Here is a 24,483-nt window from a genome sequence, read left to right as displayed (position 1 = left end):
AATAGTATCACCTTAAGCAGTAAGAGCGCTGAACTCCATTTAAATAAGGACCATTCAAAGTGCCAGTGTTGGCCAGGGTGAGATTTAGCCTGAAGTTCCCATCATGGGTAGGACTTTCGCTACAGGGTCCCTCTGTCCATAAAGAAAGCAAAAGGGTCCCATCCTACACTTTAAAGCGCAACCAGCGAACTGGGCACAGGCGCTAGTTCTCCCCCTTACTCTTTCCCTCACCGTAGAACCAAAGACCTGCTGGATCAGACTGGACACCTTAGTTAGAGGCACTCGGTGGTGCGACACCAAGGTTGACCATATATCCTTGATCCCGGATGATATACTGCTATGTCGTGGCCTCCGGCTCCGCTACAGACAGGCTGCCTGACATCATTGGTACATTTAATAACTGCTTAAGACACAGGATAAACTGCTGATCCTGTCCTCCATTCTACTGGCAGATTGAACCCCAGGACAGCTCACTACAGGACACTTCCAGCTGAAACTCCTGAGTATTATGCAGCTGGGATGATCTATCACAACAGGGCACACTTTTTGGATTACATTGTAATGAAAATCCTTTATCACTTTCAGTCAGCTGTGGCACACGGTGCAATCTTCCCTCTTTCCTGGTGAATCCAGCCACTTTCTATTAAATAATCACTCTGCTCAAACGGATATGGTGCTCCAGAACCCCAAGTATGCGATCGGGGATTCATTTGACTGAAAAGACAGCCCTAAGCACCGTGCTCTAGGATTGTGTAACCCTGCCTATCACAATGGTTCATGTAATAGGTAGCATTGTCGCTTATTATGGACGCACAGCTGTAAATGTATTGTGACCTCATGGGTTCCACATGAAACTCTCCTGTCCAAGGTTCTAGCAGTGACAGTTATGTCAGTTGCTGCCAGGACCTTGACCAGACAGGACGTGTTAAGTCGTGAGCATTCTCCAGGTGTAATAAATCCAAGCTGAACTTACACCTCGGTACCGCGCGATCTCTTACTACAGTTATCATGCAGCAGGATGGCCCAGCCGGATGTCAGAAGATGTTAGTGAGCCTCAGCGCTGGTTATACTGTAAAGTATTGTAGGAGAAGAAGCAGCCAATGAATCAAATGATTATGGAATCATATGGGATACCACAGTGAGGCATATACAACTGTAAGGAGCACTTCGAGCCTTAGGGACTCCACATGGTTTGTGGCTTGGGATAAGATAGGAATTTCTACAATAGGGGATATATATCAGGAGGAAGGGTCTGATATCTTTTCAACAGTTGCAATGGCCGGACTAGAAAAGAACCCCCTCACTATCTACATTTCAGATATGCTGTGCGAGAAATGTGAAACTGACTCAGGATAAAAGGACAATTCACTGTTATACAGACTGTTGGATGTAATCCCAGATATACCAAATGCTGTGTGAGAACAATCCACATGATTTAGATTTCCTCAGATCTAAATGGGAATCTAACCTGGGTTCCTTAACGACTCTTCGCAGGACGAGGCCCCAAATTATCTGGGGGTGGTGGCAGTGTGGTCTGGTCTCAGACTGGTGCATTATAAAATGCAGACAGGGTCTGCTAATCATGCCAATAGCTCTTGAGTTTGGAAGGGCTGATAATGAAATATAGACTTTTGCAAGTTGCCTGAACGGATGGTAGGCCCAGTAGAGATCTCATGCAAGCCTGGACGTATGTGTGCCAATGTTGGCTACTGGTTGAAACCCTTGGCCCAGTTAGTCAATGCAGTTCAAAGTAGAAGTCAACTTGGCACTATACCACTTGTGATTTCCAAGTAGATGGGCAAGAATTCAGTAGTTTCAATTTTCCCTTTATTTTAAGTCAGTTATACACATGTAGAAACAACGTGTTTCTCTCTGGTAATCATGCAGATAAGCTTTCTCAAGGCAATAGTTCAATTGCTAAATTCTACTGTAAGCCTTTAAAAGACCAGAAAATAAGCATTGTTTTTTCGGAACATAAAACAAGCAAATCCTAAGGCAGCCCGACACTTCTTCAAACTTTCTTCCAGTGGTGCTAGGTGATGACAGGGGCTTCTTTGGGGGCTCAGTGAGTTTAATTTCCCTCCTTACCGTTTCCAATACTGCAGTTATATGGCATTATCTTCTTACTGTTTGCCCTCACCCGCCCCCCACTGGAATTCTCTATTGTCCGGTGCTGTCCGAAGCACACAGTAGGATCAAGCCGAGAGCGGATTTCACGCCCAACCCAACAATGAAAGGCAAAAGCGAATAACTGATATCGGCGTAGCAAAGTCAACAGACAGACCCATATACAGAACACAGGAGGCAAGCAGGTATTAGAGAGAAAAGTTTATAGCCAAGCATTTGAGTATACAAATCAGGTACACAAGTCGGTGGCCCATCAGGCACTTGATGATTGTAGGTAAGATTTTGAAGATCGCAACTGTCATCTTGAGACTCCTAAAATGAAACACTGTAACATCGGGAAGGTACAATGACAGGGCACAGCATTAAGGCAAATGATGCAAAACAAACAGGCAGAAAGAAGACACTAAGTTACAACCCACTGCTACTGTACAGTGCAGCTAAAAAATCCCGGTCCCTGAACCATATAATGATTAGGGGTGACATCAGTTACACCCAGGGCTCGAGTCGGGGGTACACGCAGGTACACGGCGTCCCCCCACTCTTTTCACAGGGTGGACGCCGTCCCCCCTGCCAAGAAGCCGGGCCCCACAGAAATATGTTGAACGTGTCCCTGTGTAATTTTCAGACACCGGGACATGTTCAGCACGTGACGTCATGAGGCCATTTGCATATTGTCAGTCCCCCCACTTCTTTTTTATGGGACTTGTGCACTGATTATACCAAAAAAGTTTACCTTTATATGTTGTGGTTTGGTCGCTTTTTGCTGCAGAGCGGTTTTGATCAATTCCCACCGGCTGCCCGGAGACCTGTCACCATTCTAGGAAAAGAAAATCAAGTATTTATGAATGAATTTAACACTTTAGAGGATACATATTAAAGATCAGCTTAAAAAGTGCTAGTACTGAAACTTTGATGACACATTTAACAAGCCATAAAAGACACCCATATGAAATATTAAGATATGATTGTCTGCTATTCCGATCAAAGATTAACATTTCTATTATAAATGCCAACGTCTTTATTTATTTATTTGAAAAGTTTTCTATAGCGCTGGTTAGACCCGGAGGTATCAGAGCGCTTTACATGAGAACAAGCATTGTTTCATAGCATAGTTACAAGTTACAACGTTGCAAGATACACAGTTTCAGAGCATAGATACCAGTTGCTGGAGCGCAGTTGCATGCGTTAAAAACGAATACGTAAAAGAAAGAGCAGGCAAGGGGAGAGATTCTGGGGAGAGAGGATAGGAGCAGGAGAGGGAGACCAAGAATGAAAGAGGTAAAGAGGTGGCGGAGGGAGAAGGCAGCTTAAGCGGGAGACACGGAAAAACAGCGTCCAACGTCCGGTGTGCAGTGATCCCGGTGGAAAAGGTGTCTTTCCCACACCTCCGCTGTGTGTGGCTCCCTATACGCTGTGGGCTCTCTCAGAGGGGTCACCGAGACTCCAGGGCATAAATACTGGATCCCTCCCCAACAAGGGGAAAGGGAGTGCTTTGGCAAGGGGCGCCATTCCCACAACTCTGCTGTGTGTGAACGCCCTTGACGTTGTGGACTCTCTCAGAGGGGTCTCTGAGACTCCAGGGAATAAATGCTGGATCCCTCCCCAACAAGGGGAGAGGGAGCGCTTTGGTAAAGGGCACATGGTTAACAATAGTTACAAGATAGCTAAAACGAGGCAAGGGGAGAGATTCAGGTGAGGGAGGATAGGAGCCGGGGAGGAAGACAAAGAATGAAAGAGGGAAAGTTTGAAGAGTTTTATAAAGCGCTGGCTAGACCCGAAGGTATCAGAGCGCTTTACATGAGATAGGACATTGTATCAGAAACATTGTTACATGGTTACATCAGTTACTTATTAACGCGTATACGCGCCTTATGGGGGGTGGAAAAGTAGAGGGGAAAAGACGAACAGGGGTAAGGAATGCAAATAGTAAACACAACGTGGAGGCGAGGAGAATAATGTTCGATGTCTGGCTGGGTAGGTGCCGGCCAAGGGGTGAACCAGAGCCAAACTCCTCTTTAGCTGCAAGAGATAGCTCCACCAGGGATCAGCCAAGGTTGCTCGGGCACCGCGGAAAATAAAGACAAGTTCTGGTTTCCGCCCAGGAGGCATCATCAAAAGTTCCATCAAAAGTATCGGTTAAGGTGTTGGTGGGGGGTAAATGTCTGAACTGGAGATCTCGTTAGGGTTCATTGCCTTGGAATAGGTGGTTTTGTTACCGTAACTCAGTTGCAGGTCGTCCTCATTAAGGTCAGGCAGCAATGGAGATAAGGACATCGAGCGACAAGTGAACTGAAGGTGATGAACGCAGAAGATTAGTGGTGGGGACATGGAATAACCAGGAACATGTCTTATACTGTCTCCGCTCCTACAATCCGGATTTTGACACATTGGATGCGCATTTATCTTTTTATCAGTGCTGCAACATTCTTTAGGGCTCTGTACTTCCGCAGTGTGAACAGTCAGACGCCTCTCGTTATCTGTAATTGATGTCTTACTCGGTAGCCATTTTAAAGTCAGGCACTGTTCATCCGAAAATTATCTTAAAGTCCCATTTGGATGTAAAACGCCAAAATATATTGCAAGTTGCAGGCATTACTATTTTAGCGCTTAACTAGCATAGCGGTAGCAGGGCACCAACGTTTAAATCTGTAAAGCAAAGCTCCGTATTTAGCGTGGAGCCGCCATTTTGCAATCCGGCTGCTTAGGATGAATAAACATCGCCATAGCCTCTAATAATGCCAGCAATGCCGCAAATACCTCGTCGAGTGAGTGCCCAGACTTAGACTCTCGGATCCGATGTGTGATGAAGGAAATGAGGTCACGTAGCGCAGCAGGTGCCTGGGCCGCTATGCCACAACTTGTGTTTGAGGCTTTGTTGGGGCTCCAGCTCTCAGTGCCAATGCGCCTTACCTTGTCTGCGTGCGCCTGGGGTTACCACCACAATTTCATTTGGGCAGTCTGCCTGCAGCAGGACCTGCGTGATCCACTTGTAAGGTGCAGGACTCAGGGGCGCCCACGCAGCTACCACCTCTCTTGTTCCTCTGACTCGAGGCCAGACAGGGATTCGCAGCAGTCGACTGTAGAATGGAAAGTTTTAAGCAGTGAAGTGTTTGTGTAGCAGTCGAGATGAACAAAGCAAGCTAGAAAAAGATGCCACTTTTCATCAGTATTCCTCTTGGTTATCACTGCAATCATTCCAGCTCTGCAGTGTGATGTCATATATAAGCAAATGAGGGAGAGCTGAGAGGGAAGTCTGGGGAAATAGTCAAACACTGAGTGCCGCCATTACTTACGTAACACTATAGGCTACTGCTGGCAAACTGTCCCAACAGGTATGTGTGAGTGTCCATACACACAGCTTTGCGACAGCATAATGTACACTGTTCATCTGAACTCAGGGCGATCTATGCGACTGGAGGCCTGGAGGGTGACTACTTTGTGTCTCCGCTAGGAAGGAAGGATGAGGCAAGAGGTGGCAATGTAACATACTTTAGTATGAGTGAAAGGCACTACAGGTTCGTGATTTGCTTCCCGTGTGATTACCAGATGGTATGAGGATGTAGAACTGTCTAATAGTTTGAGGGAGTTGAGAGCTAATTCCTTAAGAGAGTGTGTGTGTGAGAGAGAGAGCAAGTTAGAGAGAAGCAGTGCTTATGAGCATTACCAAGAGGGAAGCCCCATGGGGTCTACTTCCCTGCCATGTCCAGAACAGGTGGCAGGACGAAGTCATCATCCAGAGTGACTCAAAGCTTCGCACCCTGGGGAGGGCCCAGACCTGAGAAAATCCCAACAGATTGGTAGTCTAAATACTAACGCTGCATCTCACAGACCGATAGCATATCCTCGAATGCTGTTCAAGTCAGACGTCCACCTTCATGACACATGCAACACGGAAAGGTGGTATACCACACCAAGACCCACTGAATGCTTGATTAAGAATTAAGTGGGAGACATGCAGTGAAACACCACTAACGATTAGAAACCCAGTGGATAGGTTTACCAGACTGCTGTATTTTATCAGGAATATCATGTTAGAGCCCTGGATTTACCTTTCCCAAGTCATTTTTAGTTCTCGCCTACGCAGCGTGCATGCGCTGCATAGGAGGACCTTTAGCCGTCGCTCTGGTCATTTTGAAGCACACATTCGTGGCATCCACCTTGCGGGAGCGCGCAGCAGCACGCCACAAGCACGAGTGCAGTGCTTGAAAATGAGCAGACTGCGCGCATGCACGCACCACTCCTGGGCTCTCTCTCTCGCTCTCTTTCTCCTCTCGCTTTTATCTCTCTCTCTCTGTCTCTCCCACTCTCTCGTTCTCTCTCTCGCTCTCGCCTAGCCGACGGTAGAAGCCATTAGATGGCATTAAAGGGTTTACCGTCCTGTCTGTGCAGACACCGCGCGCTGATGCGAAAGGGTTAATAAAGTGCTTGCCACTCGTCCACCTCAGCTGAACACAGTCAACACACAAGGACACCTCACGAGAACAACTGAATTGAACCCAGGAGGAGACGGCCCACCTTCATTTGTTTACTGATTTACAGCACGACAATGCAGCATGGATTTGTGTGCACACAACACTACCAGTAATGCGCGCTTGCCTGCTTTCTGTATTAAAAGAAGTCGCACGCTCTACAAAAGATATCCTACACTTTCCAGTGGAAAAGCTTGAAGAGCAGAGGAAGAGCTTGTGTGGGGTATAGGAGGAGCCCTGCCGTTGCAAGGTGCTTTGTAAATACACTAACAATCTAAGCGAATTAAAACAAGCATTGGCATAGCCAATAGGTCTCGCCTTTGGGACCTTATAAGTATTTAGCTATGCAGCAAAATATCCTTACTGCAACAACATTAACTGTTGCATGGCTAAACACTTATAAGGTCCCAAAGGCAAGACCTATTGGCTATGCCAATGCTTGTTTGAGGAGTGTTTGTCCAACTGGTGTAGTTGACAACTCAAAGAATGTAATATGCTGTTAAAGGAAAAAGCAGGGCTGAAAAATGGAGACCCTAATCATATTGAGTAATTTGGTAACCTGATCCGTTAGCAAGTTCAGGGCAGGAGGTAGGATACAAGTAAACTGCATAGGGGATAGCATGCTTCCTCGTGCAGCCTATAGCCACTGCCACCAGTGGCTGTGGGCCACATAGTGGAAGTGCTGGTCACACTTTCCTGACAGGAACTTCAGGTGTAGCCAGACACTGAAGTGAACCTGAGAGAATCACTGAAGGGAATAATTCACACCAGCTCCCTTGATGTAGCTGCCGCCTCACAGGGAGGTACGGCGAGAAGGATTATGTGCTCTACAAGGAGTGTCTTTGTATCTAGCGTTTCAGAGAGCTGTGCTTGTTCATAGTTACATTCATCATGCTGCAACAGATGCAAATCGTGTAAATAGGCTTTCAAAATAATTACTCCCAGCAAGTTTTGAGTGATCCTTTCTTGGGCAAGGGACCCTGTTAGAAATGGGGGTCTCTAGTTGGCAATGACTGGCCACTGTCCAAGTAGGGACCCTTCCTCCTAAGTCAGAGTAAGCAGGCTACACCCTTTGATAACCCCCGCTCAACCCTGTGGTAACGTAGCACGAGCAGCTAGGCTTATCTCAGAGGCAGTGTGTGAAGCATTTATGACCATACACAGTAACACAGTGAAGAACACTACAAAGGGACACCACACAAGTAGTTATAAAAAATAAGTATCTTTATATATAGACTTAACACAAGACCAATAACAGTACTAGGAAAATAGGGTTACTCTTAAAATGCTGCAAAATAGTTCAAAGTGTGCAAAGAGGAGTTCAGTTCAAGGAAGTAGTCTCTGCGACCCTTTTACTCACAAACTACCTAGATTCTGTAGCAAAGCAACCAAAATGTCGCTAAGAAGTTGTAGCGATGATTTTCCTCACGCGTGACCAGCGATGCGTTGAATCCTTGCTGCAAGGGAGGATGATGCGCTGATCTGTGTTCAGGACAAAGCGACAAACTTCTACACGCTAAGCCGGCGATGCGTTGAAATCCTTGCCGCGAAGGGAGGATGATGCGCCGAGCCTGTTGCATGTGCGATCTTGTTGCGATGAAAAGAAATGGCGCACCGCGAGGGAGCGACGATCCTGATGCGATGCGAAGAAAATGGCGAACGCTCGGCGTCCGCGCTGCGATGTCATGAAGCGATGAACTCGATGCGATGATCTTTGGTTAGCGAGCACTTGGAGGTCCGCAAACATGCGATGCGATAATCTTCGGGTTAGCGAGCATTTGGCAGCCCGCAAACATGTGATGCGATGATCTTCGATAGTGAGCACTCAGCGGCAGCAGCGCAATGATTTTCCTTACGCTCTTCAGCTGCGGCGGCTCGCTAACGGGCGGTAGCAACGATTTTCAGCACTCTCTTCTCCACAGTAGAACTAGAGGCCCTGGAACTCACAGGAGCCTCACCTGCAGATAGAAATCCTCGCTGGGAGGAAACAGGAGGCTGGTGGTGGATTCTGATGTGCCCGAGACTCCAGCAAAAGGCTAGCTCTCTTCTAGCCCTTGGGTGATTGCTGTAGCAAAAATAAAAGTTCCTTCAAAGTCCTTTTCCTCATAAGAGACCGGGTAGGGTGGGAGCAGGGGAGTTGTGTGTAATTCGTATTAATAGTATAGTACAATGTTCACCTGTTTATTTATTGCTTAACTCATTGTTAGACAACTGCCCCAGCTGTATTGTGATGTTGTATATCCCTGGATTGTGGAAGAGAGCTGCAACGGATAAATATATACGGGACTGGGTATATTATACGTAACAGGTTATGCATATTGTAATGATGCACATGAAACTAAGAAATGCAATAAAATATGTTTTAAAAAAAAAGTCCTTTTCCTCTTCTTCCAAGTCCAGCAGTAACCGCTGCAGGCCTGTCCAAGAAACAGCACACAAGCACAAGGACAGTCCTCTCCTGCAGATTCCTTCAGTTACACGGACAGAGGTTCTTCTTGTTGTCCGGGAACAATACAAATTGTTGGGGTTTCAGCACAGATATTTATACCCCAAAAGTCTTTGTTCTCAAGAGTCACAAGTCACTGAACCCAGCCAGAACCAGTTCTGCTCAGTCCTGGAGCACTTTGTTTACCAGGCTGCATCCTTCCTTTCAGAAAGAGGGGGTCTGCCATCAGACGCACCACAGGAGGTGGAGCCAGCATTGTGGAGGGAAGGCACAGCCCTTTTCAGGTCCCAGGTGCAACTATTCCCCCCTATCTAGATGCAGATCTCTCTATTCACCACTGGGACACCTCACCCTGTCTCCTGGAGTTCCCCAGCCCTGTCACTCCAAAACCAGACAGCCAATACACAACAGCAGAGCACACTGGAAGGCGTAGGCAAGAAAATACCTACTTTATAAAAGTGGTATTTTCAAACACAGTATATAAAAATAAACTTCACTAAAAGATATATTTTAATATTCTGAGCTCAGGCATACTAAATTCGTTTTTCTATCATGTTCTTTGGGTCAGTTAGGACTAAAGAATGTAATAGTCAAACTGCCCATTCTGGCCTATGGTGAACAGGTAGCCTTACAGTAGTGAAAAACGAAATTGGGTGTAATTCACTACCAGGACATGCTACACACATCAGGGCATGTCCTACCTTACACATACAATGCACCCTACCATAGGGGTGACTCACATGATGCCAAGGGAAGGTTCAGGGGCTGGGAAGTGGGTGCACTTCACAGCCAAGATGGCAGTTCTGGACTGCACACAGACTCTGCAGTGGCAGGTCTGAGACACACTTTACAAGCTGCTTCTGTGCGTGGCGCAAACCAGCGCTGCAGGCCCACCAGCAGCACTTGGTCTACCAGCCCTGGGCACACACCGGCCACGCTACTAGGGACTAACAGGTAAACCAAAAAAGCCAATCATGGATATACCAATTCACATATCATATTTACACAGGGAGAGCATATGCACTTTAGCACTGATCAGCAGTGGTAAAGTGCCCAGAGTCATAAAGCCAACAAAAACAGGTGAGAACAAATCCAGGAGGAAAGCAAAAAGCTTAGGGATGACCCTGCAAAAAGGGCCATTTCCAACAGACCCAATGGAGGATTTCCTAAAAAGTGCAGCTAGGATGGAAGCACTAGGACTGCTTATAGAGAATACAAGATATTAGCGATATTAGACGTGCAGACTGCAGTGTCTGCCCACTCCTGTCCACGTTAGCACCAACCATACCATACTGCATAAAGAGTGATGCAGAAAGATATAAAATGCACTAGTGGGAGAAAACAAAGCTATGCTCCCAAAGATAGTGTACAAAAATGTAAGCAGTTTCTATTCTATTAGACTGCGTCTTGGGATTTGAAATGGTCTACAGCAGCCTTTCCCAAAATGTGATTCGGGACCAACTGGTGGGACACCAACCATGGGTCGTGAAAGTGCAAGCAATATATAAAGATGCTTTGAAATTCTGCATTTATCTTGTTCCATTTGCTGAGTTTCAAAGACCAAGGTCAAAAGTCAGGCTATGTCTTGTGACAAATTGCTGCTTTTTTAACATGGGGATTGGTGTTTACAAACTCCTTGTGCTTTGCAGTCAGAGAAAGAAAAAGTGAATTATGCGACAATCTTGCTGGGGTACAGGAATGACAAAGTGAAAGGAAAGGCTGTAGGATGCCATTTTTGTGAAATCTCAAAATGTAAATACCTGTAAATGAACTGTACACATTCATCAGTTAGGAATGCAAAATTGAAGCACATTTTTTAAGCAATTCTGAAGTATGATGGAAGGAAAATGCTACTTACCCAGTATGCATCTGTTCTTGGCATATAGAGCTGTAGATTCACATGCTTTGCATAGCCTGCCATCTAGTGTTGGGTCCGGATGTTTGCACTTTGTTTTTGTTCGAATAAGTCTTTTCCAGTCACGAGGTAGGTGATTGCTACTTTCGGTGATAGTGCGCATGGGCATCAGCTCCATTGTTATACTGTTTGCCACAGAGGGTGATAATGGAGTTAATAAGAGTAGTAAGAGATGTCCATGCATATATGTATCTAAGTAAGATATTACTGCCACAGGTATAGGTGGGTGGGTGCATGTGAATCTGCAGCTCTACATGCCAGAACAGATGCATACTGAGTAAGTAGCATTTTCCGTTCGAGGACTGCGAGCAGTAGATCACGTGCTTTGCATAGACTATACAGCAGTTATCTCCTAAAGCGGTAGCTAACCTGTAGCTGTTGCAGTCGTCTAAAATAGTGTACGTAAAACTGCTTGGCCCACACTAGCTTGCTGTCTTGCTAACACATCTACACAATAGTGTTTTGTGAATGTGTGAGGTGTAGACCATGTTGCAGCTTTGCAGATGTCATCTATGGGTCGGTAATGCACCGTTACTACGCGGGCATTACTACGATGTGCTTTTTCTACACATTTTTTACTTTTCATTTACAATTACTACGCATGCTGATACATAGCATGCTTTTACTACGCAAAGACTTTTACTACGCATTACTTTACGTTGAAAATGTCATACAATTAAATAATTTAATTATTATGAGTATTATTTTAATTTTTTAATAGTGCCTTTCTATTATTTAGAAAAATATTACTATTAATTTATCTATGACTACGTTTGCAAAGTAAAGTAATGCGTTTAGGTTTTGGGGCACTGGGGAAATTTAAGGGGTCAGGGTGGGTTATGGTTTTGGGGTGCTGGGGTATTTTTGGGGTTCAGGGTGTGTTTAGGTTTTGGAGTAGTGGGGTATTTTTAGGGTTCAGGGTGCAGTTAGGTTTTGGGGTACTGGGGTAATTTTAGGGGTCAGGGTGGGTTAGGGTTTTGGGGTGTAGGGGTAATTTGAGGATTCAGGGTGCGTTTAGGTTTTGGGGTACTGGGGTAGTTTTGGGGTTCAGGGTGCATTTAGGTTTTGGTGTGCAGGGTTAATTTTAAGGGTTCAGGGTGGGTTAGGGTTTTGGGGTGTAGGAGGTATTTTTAGGGTTCAGGGTGCGTTTAAGGTTTTGGGGTGCTGGGGTATTTTGGGGGATCAGGGTGCATTTTGGTTTTGGGGTGCAGGTGTAATTTTAGGGTTCAGGGTACTACTCACCCACCCAAAACCCCCATTTCCCTGTAATCCCGACCCAGGGGTTAGGTTACTTTATTAAAAAATATAAAAAATGGTCCATGTTTGCGTAGTAGTGGTATGCGAAGTAATTATCAGCGCAGTCAATCAATCAATCAATCATAGCATTTGTAAAGCGCACTTCTTACCCGTGAGGGTCTCAAGGTGCTGGGGGGGGGGGGGCGGGGGAAGAATGCTGCTACCGCTCAAAAAGCCAGGGCTTGAGGAGTCTTCTGAAGGTTAGCAGGTCCTGGGTCTGCTGTAGGTGGATGGGGAGAGTGTTCCAGGTCTTGGCGGCGAGGTGGGAGAATGATCTGCCGCCGGAGGTCGCTCTTCGGATGCGGGGGACTGTGGCGAGGGCGAGGTCGGCAGAGCGAAGCTGGTGGTGTAGAAGCGGAGTCGTTTGTTGAGGTACGCTGGTCCGGTGTTGTGGAGTGCCTTGTGTGTGTGGGTGAGGAGCTTGAAGGTTATCCTCTTGTTGATGGGGAGCCAGTGCAGGTCTCTCAGGTGGGGTGTGATGTGGCTGCGGCGAGGGATGTCGAGGATCAGGAGTGCAGAGGCATTCTGAATGCGTTGAAGTCGTTTCAGGAGTTTGGCCGAGGCTCCTGCGTAGAGGGCGTTTCCGTAGTCCAATCTGCTGCTGACGAGGGCCTGGGTGACCGTTCTTCTCGTTTCGGTGGGGAACCACTTGTAGATCTTGCGGAGGGTGTTGAAGCAGGTGGAAGAGACGGTGTTGACCTGCTTTGTCATGGAGAGGGTGGAGTCGAGGATGACCCACTAGGTTGCGTGCGTGGTCGGTGGGTGTTGGAGCTGTTCCCAGTGTGGTCGGCCACCAGCAGTTGTCCAAGGCCGAGGGGGTGGATCCGAGGATGAGGACCTCCGTCTTGTCTGAGTTCAGCTTCAGTCAGCTGTTCTTCATCCACTCGGCGACGGCTTTCATTCCTTCGTGGAGGTTGGTTTTGGCGGTGTGGGGGTCCTTGGTGGGGGAGAGGATCAGCTGGGTGCCATCGGCGTAAGAGATTATGTTGAGGTCGTGCAGTTGGGCGACGTGGGCGATCGGTGCCATGTAGATGTTAAACAGCGTTGGGCTGAGGGATGAGCCATGGGGTACGCCGCAGATGAACTTGGTGGCTTCAAAGCGGAAGGGGCGGACGCTCTGTGTTCTGCCGGAGAGGAAGGAGGTGGTCCAGTCCAGGGCCTTGGGTCCCGGCATTGTGGAGGCGTGTGCGTAGTGTGCAGTGGCAGACCGTGTCGAAGGCGGCTGACAGGTCCATGAGGATGAGGGCCGCGGTTTCTCCGTTGTCTAGCAGGGCCCTGATGTCATCGGTGGCGGCGATGAGGGTAGTTTCGGTGCTGTGGTTGCTGCGGAACCCGGACTGGGACGGGTCCAGAATGCTGTTCTCCTCGAGGTAGCGGGTCAGTTGTTTGTTGACGGTCTTCTCAATGACCTTCGCCGGGAACGAGAGCAGGGAGATAGGCCGGAAGTACTTGAGGTCCTTGGGGTCCGCCTTGGGTTTCTTGACCGCAGTAAAAGCAGATTCTTATATTCTAAATGCATTTGCGTATTAATTGTATGAGCAGTAAAAATATGCGAAGTAATGGTAGTTGCGATGTAAAAACATTGCACTAAAAGCATGCGTAGTAATAGCATGCTAAGTAGCGTCATATATTCCTATGGGTATATTCCCGAAGAATGCCATAGAAGCCCCTAGTTTGCGTGTTGAGTGTGCTCTAGGGGGAATTGTTAGTGTTCGTTTTGCTTTTGCATTGCATGTCTGAATGCACCTGACTATCCACCGTGCAATTCTTGATTTTGATATAGGATTGCCTTTATGTGGTGGCACAAAAGCGACAAACAGTTGTTTTGCGGAAAAGTTTCGTCCTTTCTACATAGTAAAATAGTGCTCTTTTCACATCTAAAGTGTGCAAAGCACGTTCTGCCACAGAATATGGTTGAGGGAAAAACACAGGCAACTCAACAGATTGGTTGATATGAAAGGCAGAAATGACCTTTGGTAGGAATTTAGGGTTGGTCCAAAGAACCACTTTGTTTTGGTATACTTGTAAAAATGGTTCCTCTATGGTTAGTGCCTGCAGCTCACCTACTCTCCTCGGTGAAGTGATAACTATGAGGAAAGCTACCTTCCAAGTGAGAAATTGCAGTTCAAATCTATACAATGGCTCAAAGGGTGGACCCATCAGTCTTGTAAGGACAATGTTAAGATTCCACACTGGAGCAGGTGGAAGTCTTGGAGGAATGATTCTTTTAAGTTTCTCAATAAATGCTTTAATGACAGGCATTCTAAAGAGACAGATGTTGTCTGTTCTGTAGGTATGCAGCTATTGCAGCAAGATGTAAGCGTATGGAAGAGTACACTAAATTAGAATGTTGCAGATGTAATAAATAGCAAATTATGTTTTGAACTGAAGCGTCTAGCAGATCCATTTGATTGTAATTGCAGTATATTACAAATAGCTTCCACTTTGCTGCAAACCTTGCGCTTGTGGTAGGATGTCCAGCCTCTTTGATGATGTTCATGCAGTCTGGTGGGAGATTAAGGTAGCCAAACTCTAAGATTTCAGGTGCCAGATCGCAAGATTGAGATGACTGCGATCTGAATGTCTTATCTCTCCATGGCTCTGAGTGAGAAGATTGGGACTGAGAGGTCATTTTTGGTGAGGCATTACAGAGAGCTTCAACAGGGTTGAGAACCAGGGTTGCCGGGCCCATGTGGGAGCAAGTAGGATTAGTGTCAGGGATGCCTATCTGAGCTTCCGAACCACTCATGGAATGAGTGGGGGAGGCGTAAAAACGTAGGAAAATCTCCCTGACCTATCCATCCATAGTGCATTGCCTTTGGACAATGGGTGTAGATGCCTGGCTGCGAAGCTTGGGCATTTTGCGGTTAGCTTTGTGGCAAACAGATCTATGTCTGGAAAGCCCCACATTTGGAAGAATGGTAGGAGAACTTGAGGGTGGAGTTGTCATTTGTGGATCTGTTGTCTTTGACTGAGCAGATCTGCAATCTGATTGTTTACTCCTGGAAGGTGTTCAGAAAGGAGATAGATTTTGTGACGTATAGCCCATCTCCAGATGGTCTGTGCTAGTTATGACAGCTGGAGAGAGTGTGTCCCCCCCGTTTTTGTATGTAGTACATGGCTGTCATGTTGTCTGTATGGATCAGGACAGCTCTGTGTACTAGATGTACTTGAAACGCTTTAAGCGCTAGAAAAATCCCTAGCAGCTCTAAATGATTTATGTGAAGCTGCTTTTGCCGCAGGCTCCACATGCCCTGAATTGTATGCGTCTGGAGATGAGCTCCCCAAACAGTGAGCGATGAGTCTGCTGTTAGCACTATCTGTGGAGCCAGGTCGATGAAGGGCCGCCCTTTTGAAAGGTTTTGTGTATTCCACCACTGTAGAGAGCGATGGGTGCGGCCGTCCACCAACACTAGATCTGATAACAGACCCTGAGCTTGGTTACACTGACGTGCTAAACACTCCTGAAGGGGACGCATCTGGAGTCTTGCGTAAGGGATTATTAGAATGCAAGACTCCATCATCCCTAGTAACTGCATGAACACTCGAGCTGGCAATGAGTGTTGTGGCTGAAACTGATTAAGTTTACATGTTGCGGATTCTGGCGAGATTGGGGTAGGCCAAAGCCTTTTGTGTATCTATTGTGGCTCCCAGATACGCCTGTGTGTTGGATGACTGTAGATGGGACTTGGACATATTTACTGTGAATCCAAGATCATGGAGCAACTGTACTGTTTTGTGAGTGTGGCACAGACAGTTTTTTTTGCAAGTTGGCTTTTATGAGCCAGTCGTTCAAATATGGGAAGATGTGAATGTGTTGTCTTCGTAGATGAGCTGTGACTACTGCCAGGCACTTGGTGAAAACCCTGAGTACGGTAGTTACTCAGAATGGGAGCACCTTGAACTAATAGTGCTGGCCTGCTACTACGAACCTGAGGTACTTTCGGTGAGCAGGGTGTATTGGAATATGGAAATAGGCGTCCTTAAAGTCCAGAGTGGACAGAAAGTCGCCTTGTTGCAGAAGCACTTGCTGGAGTGTGACAATGTGAAAGTGGTCCGACTGAATGCATAGATTTAGTTCTCTGACATCTAGTATAGGCCTGAGAGAGCCGCCCTTCTTGGGAATTAAGAAATACAGGGAGTATACCCCTGCCCCTTGATATTTTAATGGGACTGGTTCTATAGCTCCTTTCTCTAACAGAGAGAGAACTTCTTGCTTTAGAAGGGTAAGATGTTCTTGTGACATTGTGTGTGATCTTGGAAGAATGTTTGGGGGAGTGTCTGTAAGTTCCAGACAGTAACCATATTGGATAATCTGTAAAACCCATTTGTCTGAGGTGATTGTGTTCCAGACCGGGAGAAATTGTGAGAGACGTCCCCGGACAGAAGTGAAATGATCGGGGGTAGCAGAAGGAAGTCACTGCTCGTTATTTTCAGGGGAAGTACATGTGGAGTTGCCTCTTTATCTTCCATTACGATTGTTTCCTCTGATACCTCCTCTGAAATAGCCTCTTGATAAGGGCGATTGATTGCTGCCCTTGTAAGAGGAGGAGGGATTTTCTGTAGAAATATTTTTGTAGCCACCCCTGTAAAAGGAGCAACAAAAGGAACCCCTATGTGCAGGTAACTGCAAGGCCCTCATGGACTTTGCGACCTCAGTATCTTTTTTCATCTTTTCCAGTGAGGTGTCAACCGCTAGACCAAAGAGGTTCTCACCCATGCATGTCTGCGTAGCAGTACGCTGGTGTTTACTGCGCGCCCTGCTGTGTCTGCTGCGTCTAGGGCGCACTTGATGGAGGTATTGGTGATAAGTTTGCCCTCCCTGACTAAGATCAATTGCCTTAGATTTATGTTCATCAGGCAGAAATTGCATGAGTTTTTTTAACTCATCATAATGAGCCCCATCATATCTGGCTAACAAAGCCTGAGCATTAGCGATGCGCCAGTGATTAGCCACTTGTGAGGCTACCCTTTTGCCAGAGGCATCAATTAACTTGGACTCCTAATCAGAAGGAGGGGCCTCATTGTGGTCTGCGAGTTAGCTCTCTTGCGAGCATTGGAAACCACAAGAGAATCTAAGGGCAGCTAACCCTTGATGTAAGCAGGGTCAGTAGGTGCCGGTTTATATTTCTTCTCCACCCTAGGCGTGATGATTCTTGCCCTTACAGGATCTTTGAAAACCTCATCTGCGTGTTTAAGCATCCCCTAAGCATTGGCAGTGTATGGGTAGTTTTTTTAGAAGAACTTAGGGTCTCAAACAAGAAGTCCTCCTCTAAAGCCTCCTTATACAGTTCCACCCTGTGATAATGAGCAGCCCTGTTAAGAAGCTCAATGTACCCTATATTGTTGTCAGGTGGTGATTGTCTGGACGTATACAAGTCAGGGTCATTATCCGCGTTTGGGTCAGTGTCATAATCCTCCCATGGGTCAACATCCTGTGGCCTATCACCATCCCCATTTCCTTCATCCTGTGGGTCAGGTGATGGTGGTGGTAGTGAATTAGTGGGTGTGATGAGTAATTGAGGATTAGTGGGAGAAGGAGGTGGAATATATGGTGGTGAAGTATTAGTGCCCACATTTTTTCTCTTTAAGGGAATGTGGTACTCTTCCTGTTGGCCACATTTTCCTTTTTTTTCAGGTAATTTGGCATGGATATGACCAGTGTCCGGGTTTATAACCAGTTCTTTCTGTTTCGGATCCGAAGGTGGAACATCGCTATTTTGGTGGAGTCTTTTTGTCTTTGCTCGCCTTCTTCTTCATCGAAAGTTCCGGCTCCGAACTCTTTGGTACCGAAGATTAACTCTTCGATAAAGATGGAATGTGGACGGCGACATGCTTTGATTTCGGTGCAGAGGATTTCGGTTCGGCACTGGCATGGGGCCGACTCAAGCCCAAGCCGTAAGGCTTCTCTTTGTGTTTCGGCGCTGGGGCGCTCAAAATTGTTTCTCGGTGCCAACCTTGGCCTGCAGGCAGAGGAAGGACAGGAGCCTTTTTGGTCTTGTGTTGTTGGGCAAGGGGGCTTCTGTACTCATGGTACGCTGACCTGGTGTAACTTGCTCCTCTTCCTCCATGTCGGAGTCGGCCTTGGACATGGAGATGTGTTCTTCTTCCTCGGCTCCTTGAGCTTTTGTTTCTTCTCGTTCGGACTCTTCGTACAAGATATCCGGTACGGAGCCTCCTTGGTGTTGTATCCAGTGACGTCGAGCCAGACAGTCAAGGAGTGTCTTCTTAGATCGAAACGATCAGCACAGGTCGCAGTCTCACGTCGTGTTCCTTGGATAAACAGAGGTTGCACACTTCGTGCAGGTCGGTGCGCGTAAACTTGGTGCGACACCCGAACAGAGCTTGGATGGAGTCCACTCCATCGACTGCTAGTGAGCCCGGTGCGGGTAGAACCCGCAGACCTCCACGAGTTTTCCAATCGAAGATCTTTGAGTCAAAACGATACGCGGAGAATCGGAAACGCGATCGAGAAACAATACCGTCAAGGGTAGTGGATTGCGCGTCAAAGGGAACCTGAGAAACGGTACCGGAGCGCAGCAATTCACATCTGAACCCAATGGCGGAAAAAAACAATCTAACAATGGAGCCGATGCCCATGCACACTATCACCAAAAGGAGGAGTCACGTACCTTGTGACTGGAAAAGACTTCTTCGAACAAAAATAAAGTGCAAACATCCAGACCCAACACTAGATGGAGGCTATGCAAAGCATGTGATCTACAGATCACATGCTTCGAACACAAAGGTTATGATAGGATCAAAACAAATCAAGACACTTAGCTTGGTGATTCACAGATGATACATATTCACGGAAACCCCATTTCCACATATCATTCATGAGCCAAATAGTTTTATCAGCAAAACTATAAGTCTGTGTAAATTTAGTGGGCATTTCAATGGAAAATGTGCTGTCTGTAAATGACCGTGCACTACCACATGCTGCTTTAGTTACATTAGAAAAAAATCACTCCCCTCAGGTCTATTGTAGATAGGTGGGCCTCGAAAGTTTGTTTTTCTAAAAACTGGGTTGTGGCTCTAAAAAGTTTGAGAAGCACTAGTCTACAGGCTGTCACAGAAGTTCTGGGGGAAAGAATAATGCGATGATCACTCCCGCTTCGTAACATAAGAACCAATTTAAGAAAAAAAGAAAAAAATTAAATACAGTGAAAGGGGACATGTAGCTCTGGGGGTTCTCACCTTGGTGTCCAAAGAATAGTATAGCACTCAGAGAAGGAATGCAGAGAGGACCCAGTAGCAGCCTGATCACAACACTGACGAGAAGGACAGATGGTATAGTATTTCTCCTAGCCTTACGAGCCCTGAATCCCTCACCGGAGATGGGAGGGGTTCATACCCTGACTGCTTACAACAGATCTTGATGCACAAGCTGTGCCATCTAAAGAGTATGTTCGGGGGGCGTGGCCAAGATGGCGGGGTGAGCGGACGCTTCCTCCCGTAGCTCCTCCGGCCCGGCCAAGCTAAAGCCTTTTTGTTATGCTTTTCTCCCCCCGCTGAGGCTCAGCGCGGGAGAGGAGCGTGGCGGAACATCAGGGGCACACATTGGTGCTGTTTTGGTCCGGATCGCCCCGGGGGAACCCCCCCAAAAGTTCGTCTGAGATCAGGGGACGACGGCGGTGAGCCCGAGGGGCGGAGCGTATTGGAGAGCTGTCCGGGCGCCTCGGTTGGGCCTGGTGCTGAAAGCTGCGGTCTGGAGGGGATCTGGCCCGCCGCTCGACGGTGACTGAAGGAGCCTGGCGGGAAGGGGCCCGACGGTGTGGAGGGCTTGGGACGGGTGCCCCGGCACTCGGACTGGTGACGGCGACACCTGGCACTGCGGAGGCCCTGACCCCTAGCCGAGGTACGGCGGACTCCTTGTTGGGGCCGGATCATCTGGCCCCCTGTGCGTGACTAACGGGGGCCGGTGGTGGAACTTATTTCACGGCGGGGCACCTCGGAGGCCCCGGGGGTGTCGCCGGGCCTAGTCGGTGTGGCTTGCTCCGCCCGGCCGCCATTTTGTCCCCGAAGGAGCAGTGGTGGCGACCTCCGCTGAGCCCTGGATGCTGGCTGCACACGACCTCCCGATATTGCTGTCTTGACTACCGGAGGGATGAGCTGTTGGGACCCCCTCGCTGCGGCCCCCTTGGTTGTCTCACGCTAGCTCTTGCGGCTGACGGTGACCGGGCTCGGCCGCCATTTTGTCACCTGTGACGCAGCGACCTCACTTGTGGGGGATCCCCCGGCCCGAGTGCTTGCCGGCGGCTGAGCATCTCTGGGGCGCCTGGATCGGGGCCCGACTGCGGAGCTGACGATGGCTGGGAAAGGAGGCCCGAAGAAAGGGGACCGTACTCTGCCGGACATGCTTGGCAGGGCCCAGCACTTGCGGGACAGGACACAGCCCTCGCCGGGGCCCTCCCGGGCTCCGGCGGATGTGACTGGAGGGGAGCCACCCGTCACGAGGGCCTTCATGGAGGAACTGTTTAGCTCCCTCAGGGAGGACTTCCAGACACTGAAGCGGGAGGTGGCCAGCGAGGTCCGAGAAGTGCGCAGAGAGGTGGAGGGCCTAGGTGAGCGTGTGGAGGCGGTGGAGACGGAGGGCCAACAGCGAGCGGAGGAGATAGTCCACCTCCAGCAGGACGTTCTTCGCCTCCGGGAACAGTGTGTGGAGCTCCAGGCCCACTCTGAGGACCTCGAGAACAGATCTCGGAGGAACAACATCCGAGTGCGTGGCGTGCCGACTGCGGATGAGGGGTCCGATCTGGGGGGCTATCTGCGGGCCCTGTTCCGAGAAATCCTGGGGGAGGCCGCGGACTTTCCCATCAGCATCGACAGGGCGCATAGGGTTGGCCGCCAGCGCCAGCCATCGGCACCCCCACCGGACATTCTGGCCTTCCTGCCCGACTTTCCACTAAAGGAGCGTATCATGGCTGAAGCCCGCAGGAAACAGCCCCTGACCTTTCGGGATCGGCCGGTGGCGCTGTACCAGGACCTCTCTGCCATCACTCTACAGAAACGCAGGTCCTTTAGGATTGCCACTGACGTTTTGCGCGAGCATGAGACGCCGTACTCTTGGGGTCACCCCTTCCGCTTGATTTTTCGGTGGAACGGGGTATTGCATCAGCTACGCTCCTTGCAAGACATTTGTGGTGTCCTGGGGCTCACGGCAGCGGAGGAAGAGGGAGCTACGCCGTCGTGGAGGTCCTCGGAGGGACGGAATCGGCGGAGGTCATCGAGGCGGCGCTCAGCGACCAGTGCAGGGCGCCCGGACTCCCCTACCATTAGGGCGGACATGGCAGACGCCCTGAGGGCGGCGGCCGGGGACTCGATCGGCTCCTCTAGCGTGGCCTTGACGGCCTAACATACACTCCGGGGGGAGATGTCTTTAGCTTCTTAACATGCTTGGCACGGGGCGGGGGGGTTGGGGGGGAGCGGGCGGAGGTGAGTGGCTGGACGTCCACTTTGCTATTTTCTACGGACTTGCCCGTTTTGGGGCTTGACTGAGACTATGGGGTGTTTGAGTTTGGGGATGGCTAGTTGCCAAGGTTGTGTTTTGGGTGGGGGAGGGGGTTGTTTTGGGGTTGGGAAGGTCCCGTCCGATGTTGTCTTTGCCCGCTTTGTCTTGGCTTGTCCCGCGCTGCGGCCCCGCGCGCCCCACCCGCTGATTCCCTACCCATTGCATGGCGCTCCCGATCCCTGCGAGGAATGCCGGGCCTAAAGGTAGTGACCCTTAATGTTCAGGGTCTGAATAACCCGGTGAAGCGCAGGGCGATCCTGTCGTTGCTGGAGGGGACGCAGGCGGACATTTGCCTTTTGCAGGAGACACACTTATTGCCCCGAGACTGCCACAGGATGCGCTCTGCTAAGTTCCCCACCCAGTTCTTTTCCTCGGCAGCGAACAAGACGGCAGGGGTAGCCATTCTCCTAGCGAGCTCCTTTCGGGGGGAGGTGTTGCATAAGTGTGCTGAACAGAAGGGGAGGCTCCTTGCGTATCGCATGAGCCTGGGAGGCATAGCATTTACGGTTGGCTCCGTTTATAGCCCAAACGAGCACCAGGAGCGCTTCCTAGACTCCGCGCTGGTGGATGTCACTGCTTCCCCGGACCGACACGTTATCTTGGGCGGAGACCTCAACATTGTCTTTGACTCTGGGATGGACAGATCGGCGCAGCGCTTCCCGCAGACGGGGGAACTGTCCCAGGCTGGGAAGGCCCGAATTGCGGACATGGACTTGCATGATCTCTGGCGCTCCCTGCACCCCACGGATAGGGACTACTCTTTCTTCTCGCACGCACACCGCACTTACTCACGGCTGGACTACCTCCTGGTGAGTGGACCGATGCGTGCCGCTGCCACGGCGGCGGACATCGGGGTCCTGACCCTGTCTGACCACTCTCCAGTTATCGGCGTTTTCCAGTGGCCGGCGGCCTCCCCCTCTCGGGGGGTGTGGCGCCTCCGGGACACACTTCTACACAAAAAATCGGTGGTGCAACGCATCGGGGAGGTCATACAGGACTATCTCACTCACAATAGCAACACTGACACCTCGCAGGCGACACAGTGGGCGGCATTGAAGGCCGTCCTACGGGGGGAATTCATCTCTATCTCTGCAGCCGAGAATAAGGAGCGACAACTGAAGAGGGATGAGTTGACGGCTCAAGTTCGGGAGCTTGAGCAGGTCCACCGCCGTACGGGAGCGCCGAGGGTCTGGAGGCAGTTGAAGGCAGCGAGGAAGCTCCTCTCGGCTCTGGATCTTGATAGGGCGGAGTACGCCGCCTTACGTTTGAAACATGCCTACTACACTGGGGGGGACAGATGTGGCAAGCTCCTAGCACACCGGCTCCGGGTCGCGCAACAGCGCAGCGTCGTGAAAGAATTGGTGGGCGCGGACGGGGGGGTTGTCTCCGGGGACGCGGAAGTAGCGGAGTCTTTCCGCGGCTTCTACGAGGCGCTGTATGCTGAGGAGCCCTCCCCGCCACGGGAGACCGATAGCTATTTGGAGTCGGTGACCCTCCCGGTACTGGACCCGGCTCAGGCTGACCACCTGGAGCGGGACATCCATGTGGAGGAAGTGATTTCAGCTATTGCGCGGCTGAAACATGGCAAGGCCCCGGGCCCGGACGGGTTCACGTCGCTATTCTACAAGACTTTTTGCACGGCTGTGGCCCCTGTCCTTACGCGGCTGTTTAACTCTTTCTCCGCACCGGGAGCCATCCCTCCGGATCTCCTGAGGGCGACGGTCGCGGTAATCCCGAAGCCTGGGAAGGACCGGGCCCTTTGCGGCTCATACCGGCCCATCTCTCTCCTAAATGTCGACCTCAAGTTGTACACGGGGATTCTCGCAGCCAGGCTGGGTCCACACCTCCCCGATCTGGTGGAGGCGGACCAGGCTGGTTTTGTGCCCGGTAGACAGACGGTTGACAACACCAAGAGGGTGACACATGTTCTGGAGAAGGCCTCAAGGATCTCGGGGGAGCGGATGTTGTTGTCCGTTGATGCAGAGAAGGCCTTCGACAGAGTTCACTGGCCGTATCTTGAGCGGGTCCTTAAGAAACTGGGAATCGGCGATAAGTTCCGCACCATGGTATTTAATTGCTATAAGCATCCTTCAGCGTCGGTGCGGGTAAACGGGTGTAGCTCTGGTAGCTTTGCCATCGAGCGCGGCACGCGGCAGGGCTGCCCTCTCTCGCCGCTCCTGTTTGCCCTCTACATGGAGCCGTTTGCTCAGAGGATTCGTGACAATCCGGATGCTGTCGGGGTCCGGATGGGCCAGTACGTCCACACCGTCAGTCTCTATGCGGACGATGTCCTGCTGACTTTGGACGACCCTAGGAGGTCGCTGCCTACTTGCCTCCGAGAGTTGGACGCCTTCGCGGGGGTGGCCGGCTTCAAAATGAATATGAGCAAGTCGATGGCACTGGACGTGTCCCTGGCTGCGGAAACCAGGAGGGATCTTCAACGGCTCTTCCCCATGCAGTGGTCCTCGTCCACGGTGCCGTATCTGGGGATTCTGCTGGCGCCTACACTGTCGGAGATGGTTACGGCCAATTATGCCTCCCTCAGCAGGAAGATCAAGGACGAGCTTGGCCGCTGGAACAAGGGCCTGCTGTCCTGGCTGGGGCGAATCGCGGCGGTCAAAATGACGGTGCTGCCCCAGATACTATATCTTTTCCGGGCCCTTCCACTCCAACCCCCGGTGGGCTGGATACGACAAATGCAGGCTGACATCTCCCG

General features: G+C 49.7%; 1 protein-coding gene across 2 annotated transcripts in view; it reads right to left on the bottom strand.

Moving 5' to 3' along the window:
- Positions 1–24,483, bottom strand: part of PARG (poly(ADP-ribose) glycohydrolase) — a 722,753-nt gene that overhangs the window by 493,816 nt on the left and 204,454 nt on the right. For both annotated transcript variants that reach the window (XM_085608405.1, XM_085608413.1), the window contains exon 6: positions 2,861–2,944. In XM_085608405.1, the coding sequence (XP_085464531.1) occupies positions 2,861–2,944 (84 nt within the window). The remainder of the gene's footprint in view (positions 1–2,860; positions 2,945–24,483) is intronic.

This window comes from Triturus cristatus, chromosome 1_2 (assembly GCF_964204655.1).
Source record: "Triturus cristatus chromosome 1_2, aTriCri1.1, whole genome shotgun sequence".
In the NCBI taxonomy this organism is placed as follows: Eukaryota; Metazoa; Chordata; class Amphibia; order Caudata; family Salamandridae; genus Triturus; species Triturus cristatus.
This window is presented reverse-complemented; position numbering and strand designations above follow the sequence as displayed.